The sequence below is a fragment of the Amblyomma maculatum genome, chromosome 8 (assembly GCF_055883805.1).
Source record: "Amblyomma maculatum isolate TAMU_Amacu chromosome 8, ASM5588380v1, whole genome shotgun sequence".
In the NCBI taxonomy this organism is placed as follows: Eukaryota; Metazoa; Arthropoda; class Arachnida; order Ixodida; family Ixodidae; genus Amblyomma; species Amblyomma maculatum.
The window spans coordinates 96,897,718-96,914,855 of NC_139351.1; the positions used below are offsets into that span (position 1 = coordinate 96,897,718).

Here is a 17,138-nt window from a genome sequence, read left to right on the forward strand (position 1 = left end):
GGCTCGTCGTCTGCTGGTTATTCTGTTGTCGGTGCTGAGGGCGTCACAAAAACCCTATGCTGCTCTGCTTGAGCGCAGACTATAGAATTTCTCATACGGGCCTGGAAGAAAATGTGGCGTCACCATGAATGCAAGTTAAAAAAGAAAACCTCATTCCCTTGATGAAATAGAGGGAAGGGAAGGCTACGTAACTACTTCGTAAAGAGGCTGGCATAGTTCTTAATTAAAATGCACATTATCTCAAAGTCATTCCTCGGATGTTAACAACGAGGGAGAAAGCGCTCAAGTTTTCGAAGTCAACATATTTGGAAATGCTGGTTGAATACAAAGAAACTATTAGTTTTATTTTAAAGAAGTTAGCAATAAAAAAAAACTTTGATATAACATGAATTTTTCCTGGAGAACTCGTTTTAGAAAACACAAATTCGGAAATTGTTACTGAAATGTATAGATAAATTGAACGTTTCATGACACTCTTCAGTATCCTAGCAGTCATGGGCAACATGCAGAATCGTTTAGTGTTATTGCTTAAAAAATTTCGATGTTATAAGTTACAACGTCTTTACGAGGTGTGCAATCTGAGGAAACGTACCCTAAACGTTCACATAGTCCCATGTCCGCGAGTAGACATCTTTGCGCCTTTGTGCACTTATCTCTACGAACAGTCGTAGGCAGACGAATATGAACCCTAATTCGGTGGCTGAAGTAATCTGGTGCGTTACCCAGTGAAAACTAACAGATTTTGGACATACATGGAAGCTTCCACGTCAAAACATTAAACATTTCAACTTCCGTTACGCTACATAATACGAGAGTTGGAACGCTTAAGCGTGTTCCATAATATTCTGTCGTAGACTGTACATCCATCTCGCAATATATGAGCTGACAGTCCACCATGTGGCGTATTGAATTTTAGTGCCCGTCGTCTATTTCCATAAAGTGATACACAAACAAGCCTAAATCCTACCTCATGGGCTTTATAGATATAGCGCATATATATATATATATATATATATATATATATATATATATATATATATATATATATATATATATATATATATATATATATATATATATATATATTGGTCACTCCCCTTCGCGGCGTTCTCACTACTCATCGAAATGGTCTACAGTACGGAATATTTTAGTAGGAAATTGTTTAGCACAAAATAAACATAGCGAACGTGTTGGGAAATGCGCACTACTTAGGGGTATGCATTTTTGTTTATTTCAGCCGTGTCTTCGGAACTAGCGCATTATTTACCAATACGATTGACCAATTGGTCACTACGTTGGAATTTTTGTGTTAAGTAACTAATGCTCATTGATAGCATAAAGACATTCACACAATCAGGTCTCAAGATATACGTATTCATCGAAGAGCAGCAGTACTTGTTATTTTATTTCTTTTGTGTACAGTGCTTGCTACTACTACACACGCGACCTTGACTTCGCAACCGACATCAAGTGCACATTGAGTACATTTGATGTTGGTTGGGTGGATCGGAAGTTGGGCGCCGACGACTGACGCAAGCCTACAAAAAAGTGCTCAACCAATAAGGGGACACTTAAGCTGCGCCTTTAGCTGTATGAAGCGATGACGGTAAAAGTTCCTGTACAGAACTTATCAATCTTATTTTACGTACATGCACTTTGCTATACGCTTAATTACTGAATTCTTAATATCTGCCTCTGTTATTTTGCAGATATTGTTTCAGCATACAGACGTAAGCGTTTGGCTTTTAGGAAAGTTCACTCGACATCATCATCATCAGCCTGACTATACCCACTGCAGGGCGAAGGACTCTCCCATATTTATCCAATTAACCTGGTTCCGTGCTAGCTGCATCCACTTGACCCCTGCGAACTTCTTAACCTCATCCGCCCACCTAACTTTCTGCCGCCCCCTGCTACGCTTTCCTTCCCTTGGAATCCAGTTTGTTACTCTAAGCGACCATCGGTTATCCTCTCTTCGCACTACATGTCCTGCCCATGCCCATTTCTTCTTAATTTTCACTAAAATGTCGGTAACTTGAGTTATTTCTGTGACCCACTCTGCACGCTTCCTATCTCTTAATAGGAAGCGACATAGATACCTAAAAATCCCCGCTTTCACTATGCAGTACGAGCTTGCATGACTTTGTAGCCTGGGAGAAGAGCGTCTTACTCATCGCCAAAGGGTCCCTTTTTTTTTTTTACCTTTTTATTCGTCCTCTCAAACTGAAAAAAAAAAAGAAGGAGAGGGAGCCCGGACCAGCAAAAGCTGTGGCAGGCTTAAAACCAATTAAAAGTAAATAAAAGGGAGCAGAAGCTCGAGATAAAATAACCTTTTTATTTCAAAACGAAAAAAGATATTAAAAAAAATCGAGGTCTATGTTACAAGGTGGTCCACGCTGGCTTAAAGAAGAATAAAAAAAAAAAAAAAAAACAGAACGTAGCATCCAGACCTGGAAATGAAACAAAAACAGGAACCACAAAAGAAGGGAACAGGGTCCCAGAATAAGGTTCATTCTCGTCCAATTCCACTATCCCAATGAGAATTTCGAGATGCAAGCTCCTGCCATGTGAGGCCGTCTCATGGCGTCACGCAACCTGTCAACCTATCAGTACCTTACATGCCACCTGCCAACTACCCAGGCACCAAAAGCTGTTGGCCCGATATCCAACACAGGAACAACACATTGCCTATGTAGCACCAATACTGGGCCGACGTTTGTACCGCCTGGGCATCACCTGCCAGAGGCGTGTCGGCGATTTTTCACTCGAATCGCCCACAATAACGAATTTTCTGTAGGCGTGTGCGTTACCGCCATCGCGTTGAAAAAAATAACATACGTTAAAAGAATGCACTTAGCGAAAAAATATCGTCTAATTTGCAACATGTGCGGTCGCCACTCCGGCACGACTTTTGACTTATTAGGCACCATTTTGCACCGCGAAAAAAGCAGAATACTTCTCTGCTTAAGGTACAAATGAGTTTCGTTTCCTGCCTTCAGATTTCGTTGTAACCAACTCAGGTAGGTCTATTCCAGTTACAGGGTAGCACACATCTGCCTCGGCATTTCTTAGAAGTGCCCCGCCGGGGTGGCGCAGTGGTTACGGCGCTCGGCTACTGTTCCCAAGGGTGCGGGATCGAATCCCGGCCTCGGCGGCTGCTTTTCGATGGAGGCGAAAAGGAGGGCGCCCGTGTGCTGTGCGATGTCAGCGCACGTTAAAGAACCCCAGGTGGTCGAAATTTCCGGAGTCCTCTACTACGGCGTCTCTCATAGCCTGAGTTGCTTTGGGACGTTAAACCCTACAAACAAACAAACAAACAAACAAACAAACAAACAAACAAACAAACAAACAAACAAACAAACAAACAAACAAACAAACAAACAAACAAACAAACAAACAAACAAACAAACAAACAAACAAACAAACAAACAAACAATTTCTTAGAAGTACCCCCGCGCCATTTACATGCTTCTTCTATCGCATGAAAGTTCAACCCGGTATAAAGTGTTACGTAACTTCGGGCGATCGATTTAGGCTATCCTACCAAAATAAAAGTGATTCAACTCGTTTTATCGTGAAGAAAGGGGAATGAAATATTTTACCTCAGCAAGGCGTTTGATTCAACTATACTGGGGTACAGTTGCTATAGGAAAATAAATGACAGTTATAACTTGACTAATTATTAATCCCTAACTGACCAAGTGAGCGCGAAAACCTCTGAACCGTGTATATTCGCTTTTGCACGAACGAATCTCTGTTGCTGACGTCAGAAAGAGCTGTACGAAGCTCAGTGGGAAATAGTAAATGTCATTACGATTCACTATCTTGGTAAAAATAAATGCGAAGAAGAGTATGGCACTTACACTCAGCGCTTTTCGCACTTGTTACCATGCTTGCTCCTGGTTTGTGAGTGACGAAACCACGCTAGAGTCGTCCATAATTGAATCACGGAATGCTGTATCTTCATTTTTTTTTATACCGTCTTGGTGCTAGCACGACCAAATAAAATGCCAACAGCAGAGTGAGTAGGCGGCAGGCTTTTCGGTCTATTTTTTTTTCTTTTTACGCTGTAGGTAAATGTGCTTGCTGTCGTCGTGCTTTGTTGGCAAGGGAGGTAAGCGCCATGCATTTTCAAGGAAGGCAAGATAGTAGTCGAGATTTAAACGCTTGCGTTCACCATTTACTCAGAATATATATGATGTTGGCACAGAGTTTCCTCTCCTCAATATTCCAACAGGGAATCGAATGCTGTATGAGAGCCCGATAATCTGATAGATCGTGGGACAGGATACGTCGTTCATTTTGCGTTTCCGGCCTAAAAAAAGTCCAACGCGTATTCATAGGAGCTGAAACCTTCCATATGTCTGATTTTACCTTGTTGGTCGGTTTAGAGATTATGGCTTTTTGAGAAAGCAGCTTGGAAGCACCTGATATCGATCTATTTATTTATTAGGTACATTCTTCTGTGCTTTAGGCCCTTATACAAGCCATTAGAGAAACGATGAGCGCTTAAGTGGCGAAGAGGAAAAATGAAGACCAGATTAAAAGAACATCAGCAGCGGCGGACAACAGCTCCGGCAATCATGAGTTCTAGCATTCTGCTGCGAAGAGGAAAATAAGAGAATTATAATCTATTGAATTCGGCTGCTTTTAGAAAGATATCTGTGAATTGGAAGGTGGGGCATCGTGTGCGTGCGTAACTGGCTCGCACTCTAACAGAAAGTATATCTACCTTGAGGTTTTGTTGTGGAGCCAAGATATTTTTGTACACTGTTCAAGGTTTCATAATATCTGGTGATATTTAATCTTAGTTAGTATTCACCACCTGTATTTCTCAGCAGGCACTAAAAGTAGGAGTGTGTGACAGAAACAATATTTACCACATGATCAACAGAAGATAGCCACGATAACAAGGCAAGCTTTTCATCATAAAAATATATTAGTTTTTAGTGTTGCCCACATACTTCAGAGTGCGTGTCTACGGTTATCTTTAAGCTATACTTAATTAAAAAACGTTGGGAAAAGGAACAATGAGAAAAAAAATGCTCTTGTTTAGCTTGTGGTAGTGCGCGCAAACACACACACACACACACACACACACACACACACACACACACACACACACACACACACACACACACACACACACACACACACACACACACACACACACACACACACACACACACACACACACACACACACACACACACACACACACACACACACACACACACACACACACACACACACACACACACACACACACACACACACACACACACACACACACACACACGCACACACACACACACACTCGCACGCACGCACGCACGCACACACACACACACGCACGCACGCACACACATACATACACACACATATATACACATCAATTTCACTGCATACATATTTTTGGTGTATTTTCCCTGTCTCGCTGCGTACATTGCCTAAAATAAATGAGTCGATAGTGCAGTGGTAGGCTTGTCGCGACTGCACACCCCTCGCCTTAGCTATTACCATAAGTATTCATAACAAAACCCACTCGATTCTATGGCAAGGGCATTTTGTTTCAGCTGCGCACGAGAAACTGCACTAACTTGTTTCTTTTGTAGATACAATCGGCCCTGTCTTAAAGGTAAATCTACCGGAGACTTTTCATTACCACAGGTAGACGGGTGCCGGATAAACGAAACGGACGTTCGCTGAACATGTAAACAGGTAGAAGGAAGGGTTCTCGACATATCCTACATGCTCATCGATCAAATGAGAGCAAAGGCTACTGCATTACGTATTCTTGTCACAACCTGTACCCTGCCATTCGTTCCCTAATAAACACGAACTGATAATATCTGGTCGGACACGTCATTATTTGTGGAGACGACAGACGCACGACTAAGTAACCAGTGACAAACTACTGCCTACGTTAAGAAGAAGCGTTTGGCGAAGAAATATAGATCACCTGAAAACATTGACTGCTCCCTTCCTTGGAACCAGCAACCAATAAAAATAATGCACTCACAGCGTAGACAGTGACGTGTGTTGCTGGAATTGGGTGTAACAGTCGTTGCCACACGTAATCAGCTCCTGTAGCGTTTCTAGCGAGAATCCCGCTTGACTAACGCGCTTTGTAGCTTTTGCGCCCCCAAAAGTAAATAAAAGTAAAAAAAAAATTGCTTTATAAAACAATTTTTGACTCCTTTGAAGAACTGATACGAGTTCGCCTTATCCATGGCTTCTTGCCCTCAATTTCCATCAACCATCCGACTGGGAAAATAAGAAGTTAATTAGTAAGCTTTACATTTATTAAATGAGTAATCTACAAAATTCTTGCAGAAGTTTACGTTCGCCCACAATTACGAGTTTTTTTTTTTTTCTGAAAATAAGTTTTTTCTCTATTTCGAACTCCCTACATCCATGAATTCTTGAAAGTTTGCTGATACAGCCGACATATCTTCCGGAACAATCATAAAAGAAGGCTGCTCATAAGGAACGTCTCTTCTACAGTCCAAGTTACCCTGTTTTAATACTTCGGTCGATATTATGCTCAGACTTGTAATTATTTTGGCTTTAGCTAAATCTCACAGCGCTCATTTTCTTGCACTCCTCAAAAAGTACGTCTAACCGCCATTTCCCTCTCCCAAAGCTCAGTTCTTTAGAGTCTTACAATTCGGTCTCAGGCGATAGCCTCTGAATTATTTCTCTACACCCCACACGTCTTTGTAAAGATTGGGGTTGTGTTTTACCGATACAACGCGCTGTATTGAGCCTAATGGACAAAGGGAAATGTCCCTAGGGCATAAGTAAATGAACTTGCCGCCAATGTGATTAGTAGCCCGGGAGTGTTGTGCCGTGCTTTGAGAAGAAAGGGAATATATTGTGCACAGCTGTTTGCTCCACAGGCTACCATTAACTATGCATGTTGTCGCATAGCGATTTTTCCTCCTCTGTACTCCAACAGCCAATCGAACGCGCCCTGACTACCTGATACGCAGACAAATCATATGCTACTGGGCCTGGTCTATTTCGGGTTTCTGTCATGAAGCGAACCTAACGTAGTCTGCGTCACCCTTGTGTAGAGCGCTCTGGCAAGGCTCATCCCGCAATAAAGACTAAAATGAGAAGTAGTGCATGTTTTCCGCACAAAGTGCTTGTTCTTACCTTCTTCGCAGGCCGGTGGGGATCGACTTCCGCACAAGCTTTGCCTCTAAAACGTAGAAACTGCTACGATGGGTCGATCTTTATGCAGGTAACTGAGCTGATCGAGCGCTCTACGCAAGGTGAAGCAGACTGTACCTGATTTGGTAGTGTAATAGTCCGTCAGGTATTGTCGTCTTATGCCGGGGTCAAGGAGGCTTCTTTGTATACTCATTTATTTAGGATGTAGTCCTGTGCGTTACTTGGGAGGACAGGGCAATTAGAGAATGAAAGTGAAATAATGAAGACCTGATACCGACAGCAGCAAATGCAGTAGCGATGACTCCAACAATTGTAGCTGTAAGAAACTGTTTTCAAAATAGTTACTGTCTGATGCCACATAAGATCATTTAAATGTCTATTTTGAGCAGAGCATCGTAAGCGGTTTGTGAGGATGGATGTGGGTTGAGTGATTCGTTTGTTAACGTTCGGACAGACGTCAGGTTATCAAATAGTATCCGGGACCTGATATCTTCACCAGATAGTATCTACCCCCGGAACCTGCTATTAGACAGCACATAATAGCGTGTTACTAGATAATATAGCTATTTTGTTTGAAATACGTCCAACTTCAATTAATTTTTATCCGAATGGCCCCCTCATTTCGTATCCTTTTCGCCTCAGATAGCGTCTGGTAACGAGCTTACTTCATAAACAATTACCTGACAAAGTATGCTGCGGCTGAGATGAAACATTCGGCAGAAGCTGAAAATCTGGCTTGGTGACAGCAGCGGCATGATAACGCTTCCTGGACTGCCACTCCTGCATTCTAGATAAGAACAAATCTAGTCCAAGAAGTAATTCAGTGTCCATTCTCTTTGGAGAAGAAGACGCGTGGTCTCTGTGTGCTTGTGTGTGTCTCAAATTTTGTACCACATTAAGCTGTGAACCAGGGGACGTAAAATGACAGGTGCCGCGTCCCGAGAATGAAGGGGGGGGGGGGGAATGGGGGAGCGGGAGAACTCTTAGCAGAAGGCGGACCGGATATCTGAGACTGCGGGGGGTCAACTTTAAGAGCTCCCTTCAGGCTCCTACCCGATTCTTCAAGCTACGTCTTGACCGCGACCGAGGCCTGCATATTGATTCTCGCCCTAAAGGCTTGCAATCATCACCAGGCATATGTGCGCGTTCTGTATTCGTGTTTACACTGAAATTATTATTTACAAAAGATGGGAATCGTCCAAGAGCCACTCTATACAAGTTTTGCGCCAACTGGCCACATTGACCACCAGCGGGTTTCGTACCAGGACAGTGTGCGTGGCCGCAAAAGGGCTGATTGATACATCCGCAGCTTATCTCTTATTTACCACTCGACTAGAGTCGGCGAATATAGTCCTTACATATCCGCATAATGACACAGCTGCACGGCAGGCGACCGTTGGCTGCCGCGCAGGACGCGACAGGAGAAAATGAATAACGTAAGCAAGCGTGGTCTCACGAATGCCGTGTACGACTCCGCCCCCTGGCGGTCAATACGGGCGTTGGGGATAGGTACATGAAGTATGGTCTTGTAGCGATGTACCGATTGATTGGAGAGGTATTATGAGCTTTTCCGCATGAAGCTGCCTGAAGACAGAGAGAAAGCATTACAGGGTAGCACTTTGCTGCGCTTAAGAACATAATGACGAAATCTTTTCCTTCTCCTTCTCTTCTACTTTTACCTTGCGTGCTTAAGCACTTGTTAAAATTTCATTTCTTTCTTTCTTTTCTTTGGCTTCGTCGTCGGTGATCATCGGCATCACAGTACTACTCTCCTCGACACGCAAAAATGGAGGCCTAACTAGCCCGAAAGGGTGAAATTATGCCGACGTCAGAACCTATTGGGACGTCCTGACCGGGGATATCAAGTCGACTCCAGAACGTATTGGAACGTCTAGCGGGCAATTCTCGCGGAATCTCGCGAAAACATCTCGCGAAAGCGAGATTTTCCCCGTGAGCCTAGAACAGCTTCTGCCCATTTTAGGGCAGTTACAGCTCACTCAAGTTGCCACTTACGAACTGCGATTCATAGTTCTGTTTCCTCACGAGAAAGCACTTTAGACTAAGCAATGACAGTAATAGATGGTATGCTCAAATTAGAAGCTGGAATAGCCTGAGCCCAGCCCTGGAGCTGTATTTTGCAACGTGCAAAATGCCAAAAAGCCCTGTCGCTCGTGTATAAACATTCAGAAACGAAATTTATGAACCCAATAGTATGCGCTTACAGCGTGAGCTGGCAGGTAATAAAAACGCTACGTTGCACTTTTATCCACATTTCGAACGAGAAAAAAATTTATTGAAAACGCTTTTCACGTCCTGTCGAAACGCAAATGAAAGCTGGCTCTTTGTGTTCTCATGTCCGAGTCTCCTTAGTACCTTACAAATACAACGGAGTCTACACCATAAAAATTCTTGCTCTGCATATACGTTCAGACTCTGTGACAAGTTCTTGGGGGTTTGTTTCAGAGCCACAACTTGTGATTCGTAACCCACTCCCAGCGTTCCAAGTCTCCTGAAGGTGAGAAGAATGACCTGTGCAATGGGATTCCCGAATGCTAAAGGAACATCACTACGCGCCTAACAAGAAGACTTCGTGTGCTGTAAACTTTTCAGAAAGAGCGTACATATTCATAAGTCTCACATTCATCAAACTCAACTAGGATTTTAAGATACAGCAACCCGAGTCACACAGGAATGCTACTAGACCATGCATGTATACATGCGCACGTTTTGGGTAAAGTGATGCCTCATATCTACGTCGGTTGGTTTTTTAATTAACATAGTACTTCCGACTTTGTGATAATGAGAATGGGTCAGAAAATAGAGGCACAAATTAAGGTCATAACGAATAAAGAATTTTGTTGACGATTGGTTGCATTTAGCTGGGATACATGGTATCTTAGGCCAGTAATTAACAAGGCTCATATTTAGTATGTGAATAAATATTCACCTTTGGAGATCAATCATTTCAGACTAGGTAGGCCACGTGACCTTCCACAGGCCTTCGCCTTCTTTAAACGTTTAATTGCCTTTAGCAGGGATATTTGGTATACGCGAACACGTTTCAGTCGCCATAGTAACGCCACCCACACATTCACTGGTCGGACGCTAGCCTTAAAAGGAAAATTTTGAGTTTCGAGATACCAAAGATGTCACACAAAGGTGGAGTAAAATTACGACGCTTCTATCGTTGCCGCGCCACCTGAACCCTTCAGGATTGAGGGCTCTCCAAAACTTTCCCAGGCTACAGTAATCAGCGCTCCGGACGCACCCATGACAGTCTACAGCGCTGTCGAGACAAAGGTTAACTGGGTTATATTTAACGCATCAGTTGGGAACGGGGTCAGTCCTTCTGGGGAAACGGAAAGGGGAAGCTCAGTACTCGTTAGTTCACTTCCGGAAGCCTTAATGAGCGAACCGTGTTCAGCCAAGCAATGACGCGTGGCGGTGGAGGCTTGCTACTGCGATGTACAGCAACACAGAGGGTAAAGTGACACTTGCGCAAATTGGGACACCGATGGTACACGAATGCAAAGCAACCATTGCTTTGCCTCCTTTTTTTTCCAATCAACGGTCCGGACCTTCAAGCAAAACAAGGTTTCCTATCTATCTGCCCCCAGCTTCTCCATGCAGTAGTGACTTCATCCTGATTGGGCTGTATGTGCACTAGCGAATCTGCGCATCCTACACGAGTCTTGAGTACTGACCGCGTCACTTCGTGATGGGCACCACGCAACTGTCGCGACTCCCCACCCCCTTTTTCGCGGCGTGCCCCTGAAAATGTCTCTTTGTGAAGGCTCAATTTTCCGGTTGCTTGCTTCAAATCTTGAATGGCAAATGAGAGCCTCTCAGCTACGTTGGATTCACTTCAGCTGTCTGCTGTTTTAAAAGTTATAGAAGGGTTAGCTTGCACTGCTTCTCATTGTTAGGGTAAAAGCCTCCTGACTATGAAAGATCGCTGGAAGGACTAAAGTAAAATAAGAAACAAATAATAATAAACGAAACGGCGAGGACCTTACATTTTCATGCTGAATAAAGACGGCAATGCTGCTGTATCCTATGTCATGTCTTAAGCCCAGCTAATAATGCATGTGCACAGCACAGAACTCAAGGGGCCTATTTTATTTTTTTTTTTAAATTTCATTTCATACTACAGATCATTGTACGGATCCAAGCAGAACAAATACACAAGTAGATATTACAAATACAAAACCGCAAAGTAAAATAAACAAAATAAACAAAATAAAACATGCAGCTTGACTATGCGCTGTCAGTCATTGTGCCGGAAGATTCCACTCTGCTATGGTACGTGGGAAAAACGTAAATTTAAATGTGTCAGCTAGAGCAAAGTATGGAGTAAGGGCACTGGGATGATGATGACGTGTAGGGCGTGTAGTTCAAAAGGATACGTAGGGTGCAGGATCAAGCGCCAACTTGTTATTTATGAGTAGGAAAAGGAATTCTCGACGGATATTTTTTCTTCTTGTCTCTAGGGGTTGGATATTGTTAATATTCGTTAGCGCAGACGGGGAATGAAACGGCGAAAACTTGGAATAAATAAATCTTACGGCTTTTTTTTTATTTCTTTTAAATGTTTAACATCGGTTTCAGTATAAGGATCCCACACCACGCATTTATACTCGAGCTTAGGCCTGATTAATGAATTATAGGCGAGTAATTTAACTTCAGCAGGAGCTTTCGAAAGTTTGTTTCGCAGATAACCTATAGGATTTCCTATAGATCGTACATTCCCCTATAGTATTTGGTCCTCATGACCTTTCCATGCAAGGTCTGCATCGATCATGTTCGCGATACTACATGAATATCTATTTAGGATGTGCATTAATATGCACAGATGTAGGCACTGTATGAAAACTATACGAATGAATGCAAATGGAACGGACAATGATAGGAGTTCTGCCTCGCGACCCGGCCGCCAGGCGTCGACACCAGCGGGCTCGGTAGTCGACGTCTTTTCATGCTTACAGATAAGCCAGGTAATATCCTGACTTGTGTGAGTGTTCCAAAGTAAGGGTCTTCCACGCTACTTATTTCCGTAATATCTTGCTACCGACGTTACGCGTAGCGCAAGAGCATATCCCTTTGCAAACGAGTGAGCGCGCAGGATGAGTAATCCAAAATCACGTTATAGGAATGGCAGCACGTATGAAGAGCCCCGCTATGCTATCTCCCGTAACTAAAGCCTTCTTGCTATTTTGTTTCTCCTTCAATTTTATTGCTCACATTTCAACCGAAGCTTGCAGTGCTTGCCAGAACACGCGATCTAGATCCGAAGAAGCTCCTTATTGTTCCTGTAAAGCGTGCTTGTTAGCAGTAACACTCCACTTGAGGCAGAGCCTACGCGTCAGGCAGAAGTCTTCATGTTATCGTGATAGACCCTCTGCAAGGACTGCAGCCGCTAATTAATCACCTCCAGGTGCAATATGATATGTCCGAGAATTTGTGCTATCTTTATGCAGTAAGTAATTCAATTTAATTTGATTACCCTTAATAACTTCTTAGGGGTATTTCATAAGAGGCTGGCGAAAATACATTCAATTTACTCTTCATACATGATGGGCGTTTACACTTTTATGGGATATCAGGAATCGCTCCAGACGACCAGAAGTAATTTCTATGTAGTTTATCTAAACACCGATATTTTGTAATTGGAACTACGGGCAGAATCTGATAAATGGCACAAAATCACTCCAAGCACAAAACACACTGCGTTGAAATTTCATTCATCTCAGCATCTCATGCAGATAACAAATAAAGTAATAAAGTTTATAAAGCAGGTAACGGCAGTAATGAATAAGGGCATTGCGAAGTGAGCTGAGCATAAAGCTCTCCAGTTACGCTAAATTTATTCAGAGATTTTGATCATGTATCCGCAGGGCAAACATTAAACTCCGAGATTACATAAGTCGTCACTTTCGAACTTTTCGAAAGGTGAGAACCTGTAGTCTTGATGAATCAAAATTAGGTACTCTAAGAGCGCATCCTGACTCTTACCAAGCAAGAAAGAAAGATGGCCGAGCTGGTATTGTGTCACATTAAGGAATCAAAGAGCACGAAAAATAGCAGGAAAAAAATGAAAACGCTTTTTAGTGCTTGCCTTGTCTTTCATTGCCCACACCTATTGCATGGTTAACCGTTCAATAGGGCCAAGGATGTCTGATTCGCATGCATTCACAAAGCGTAAAGAAAACTCCGCTATTGAGGTTCCCACAGAATAAGCATAGTGCATAAAACTGATCTCGGGGGCGGATTTTCTTTGTCACCTTGATGCGAACTACAGTAAGACTGAAGAAGCGGCCTACTTTGCAATTAACGAAAATGTTCTAGAATGAGGCTTCATGAGTTAATTGAGCTAATGCTTTAAAAGTATGACATTTCTAAATAAAGACGTTTTTTCAGGTATATAAAGGCACGTATATATACTATGTATAGCAGCACAAAAATAACAGTAGGATAGCAACGAAGTGAATGGGAAGAACCGGAAGGACCTGTCTTCATTGGACTGCTACAGTAGGTATAACTGTGCATTGCGTTACTTGGCTTTTCTTACTGGTGTTTACTTTGATTGCTCAGAGTGCAAGAGCACGAAAACATTGGTTCGGAGAAAATCATTTCAAACATGCGGAGGGAAAAGTACACGAGCCACATTTTTAGCCTTATTTATACCCCTCTTGCCATTAAAACTCTATTTTCTTTCTCTAAATGAGCTCATGTGACATTTAGAAACAATCACTAGATGAAGAGAGTTAGTGCTTCACGAATAGGTACCGGCTGTAACTATTGTTGCGAAAGCCCAAGCTCATGCAAAAAGTTCTGTGAACGCTATAGTGCGACGACGTAAAAACTATCAAATAAAATGCATTGAGTGCAAAAATCTATATATCTTACTGATGCTCACACGTGTAGTAATATATGACATCATTGTAAAAAGTGCCTTTTCGAAACCTTTATCCAAGCATGTTGAAGGCGCCCAGCCCCAACAGTCAAGGATGCAATCCTGGTGCAATAAGCTGATTCGAAGCCAAATTGCTTCAGAAAGCTTAGTCAGCCTAAAATTTACATGCGCGAGCCGCTTCATTCCTAGGTGATGAAACAGTTTGAATGCAGCTGTTGATTTGTTGTAAAAATTTGTGAACAAACTCAGCACAATGTCATCGTCCTTAGGCATGCCGTGCAAAAATTAAAGCCTGAGGGGGTTTAATTTTAATACTGCAAACTGGGCTCCAAGAAGCATTCCTGGAATACCTGTGCTGAAGAAGGGTGAGGGAAATATATTTGTTGACCTGCGAGATTGGTATTGCTGAATGTAAACAATGAGCTCCGTCACAGGGCTGAGAAGTAAATGCCTTGGGCTGTACACTCTGTATAATTTGACAAAGACTGTATGTTACACAATGCTTTAATGTATTCCTTCGTAAACTGAGCAGTACTTCCTTCTTTCGTTTTCTTCAAGAAGTACCAGAGTTAGATAACTTTTATCCCAAGGCTTGGTTGGTTGCGCCAACAGAGAGTCAATTATACGTGAAAAAATAAGTGCAGGATCAAGCTCACTCACCTTCATTGTCGCTCAGTTGACCGGAGACATAAATCACTGGGTACGTGGCGGCGAACATGCACCACATCCGGAGCAGAACACACATGATCATGACCAACACAAACACGGCTGAGTAAACATCCTCGCCTCCTCCTCCTCGTATTGGATCCCGCTAACGGTTGGCGCGACGACCTCGGGTCGCGCTGTCGCAGAGGGGTGGACGATTGCCGCTCGGCCCTAGACGTGCTGTTGACTCATGTCTCTGCCTGCGTGGAAAATCAAAGCAGGGAAGTCAAACACTGCTGCGGCGGGTATTTGCGACAAGTGTGTGGTATGAATACCAGCTAGAATTGCGAGTTATGTTCTTCGCGAAAAAAAAAAAAAAGATCTTAGGTAGAGACTGGTTTGCTTGACAGAGTTCATTGGTTGCTCGTTAAACTTATTACATTAGTTGCTCGAGTATTTACGTGGGATAGGCACGCGTTCCCACGCAGGCACGCATTCACTCACAGGCAGGTGCAAAGGAAAAAGAAACGTTCACACATCGGGCGTCTACGTGTGAACTTATGTCGCTTTACCTTGTTCAGTCCAGGGTAAAGTCCTACGAGGACACGGATTAGAGGATGAGGGAGATATACCTTAACTTTCCAACCTTTTCAGGAAGCATATCAAAGTTGTGCAGAAAAAGGTCACTGCTAAAATATTATACGATTTTTGTTTGGTTGTCGAATGTACGTATCGGAGCTTGGCAGTCTTTCTTGAACTAGCAATCATGCCTGTGTAGATCGGATCCCGTTTCACACAGACATGACGCACCGATAGCATAGAAGGCATCATGCATCTCGAATACAAAATTTTACATTTTTTTTTCACATTCCTGACATGAAATAATTCTATCCATGCATATTAGGATTTCGGAAGGTCTCTACTGCGTCCACCTTTCTGCACAATCTGTTTAATTTGTTGTTATGATGTATAGCCTCCCATATCAACTCAGGCTATGAAGGTTCATCTAAAAGCGGCCGGCGCGGCAGGATCCCGCATCCTTAGGCTCTATAGTAGAATGCACTGCACTATCCCGACGGGGCATTTGTGAACAATGATTCAGTAGTGATAGATTACATGTCTTAAGATACGGACAAAGCGGCTGAAAGGGGTAGTGAGAACTACTTGGTGGTTTCTGTACTGCCCTGTTTTATTACTCTAATAGTCTCTAGCATAATTACACACTATGTGAACTGTTTTTTGTTTTAAACTTTATCAATAAATAAGAAACCTTGAAGCTCGATTCAAACCGTGATGGCAGGTACAGTATCCAAGGAGTGGTGAAAGTATAAATACTATTCGTTAACGGCTACACGCAAAAACAACCCAGTCGAAAAAAGCTACAGAACCATGTCCAAAATATGATAGAATATTCTGCAGTTCTGTCGTAAACACCAGATTTTCCTGTTGTTCTGTAGTAGTTTTCTGTAGTTCTTTTGTAGTAGGCTTTTGTTGTCTGTAGTTCTGTGGTACTTTTTAGTTGTAATCACAGAAAGCTCTGATGTTACTATAGAAAGTTATGTAGTCACAACAGGTTTTCTGTCAAAAACCGCACAGAAATTCTGTCGTAACAACAGAAATTTGTCTGCAGTTTGTTTTCCGACTGGGAATTCTTAATGCATTGGTTCATTTCCAACAAGCAATATATCGTCCTTCCTCCCCTTTATTTGAGAAAGTGCTCACTGGCCTGACCAGTTACCGGATTGATTAGGTTGGTGTAGCCATCATTACCAACGAAACACTGACCAAAGTGGGCATCCCCAATTGACACTGCCAGTGGCAAAAACAGTTGCCATTTGAAACTGGCCGGTGACCATGTAGGCCAGGTTTTGACACTTGTAGAATGGGACATCAAAAGAACAAATTTCAAAAGCGCCACAGAATAGCCCACCTTTACAGCCTTTTCACTGGTCATATTCTGAACGATGTTTTAGCTAGCTGATTGAGTAAGCTAAAATACAAAGCTCCCAAATTATTATGGTTAAGAAATATTCTCCCGTAAATAATTAAACAAAAATGAAATACGGGAAGTGCAAATTAAATTCACCCCATATAGGAACGTGACGGTAGACAGGATACCCCAGTTATGCAGAACAGACAATTGTTGGACGAAAGCGAACAGCCAAGGAACGAATCCTTGCAGCACTGATAATTATGGGATAACAGAACTAATTCAGCAAGTACCACGACATATAACATGCGGTTACAAGGTGTTCATGGCAGCACAATACAAATAAAGAAGGGTGGCAAGAAAACCTCAAACTGTTAACTACAGTTTTTACAAGCCCTAGCGAGGGCAAGTACTCTTGCCGAAACGTCATTAGGAGACTTGGTGCACTCCTGCACGTAGCTAACTTATTCT

At 42.7% G+C, this 17,138-nt stretch overlaps 1 protein-coding gene across 3 annotated transcripts in view; it reads right to left on the reverse strand.

The window, feature by feature from the left end:
* Positions 1 to 17,138, reverse strand: part of Lar (tyrosine-protein phosphatase Lar) — a 761,776-nt gene that overhangs the window by 234,751 nt on the left and 509,887 nt on the right. For all 3 annotated transcript variants that reach the window (XM_084576898.1, XM_084576900.1, XM_084576897.1), the window contains one exon: positions 14,753 to 14,997. In XM_084576898.1, coding sequence (XP_084433024.1) covers positions 14,753 to 14,843 — 91 coding nt within the window. In that variant the 5' untranslated portion in view covers positions 14,844 to 14,997. The remainder of the gene's footprint in view (positions 1 to 14,752; positions 14,998 to 17,138) is intronic.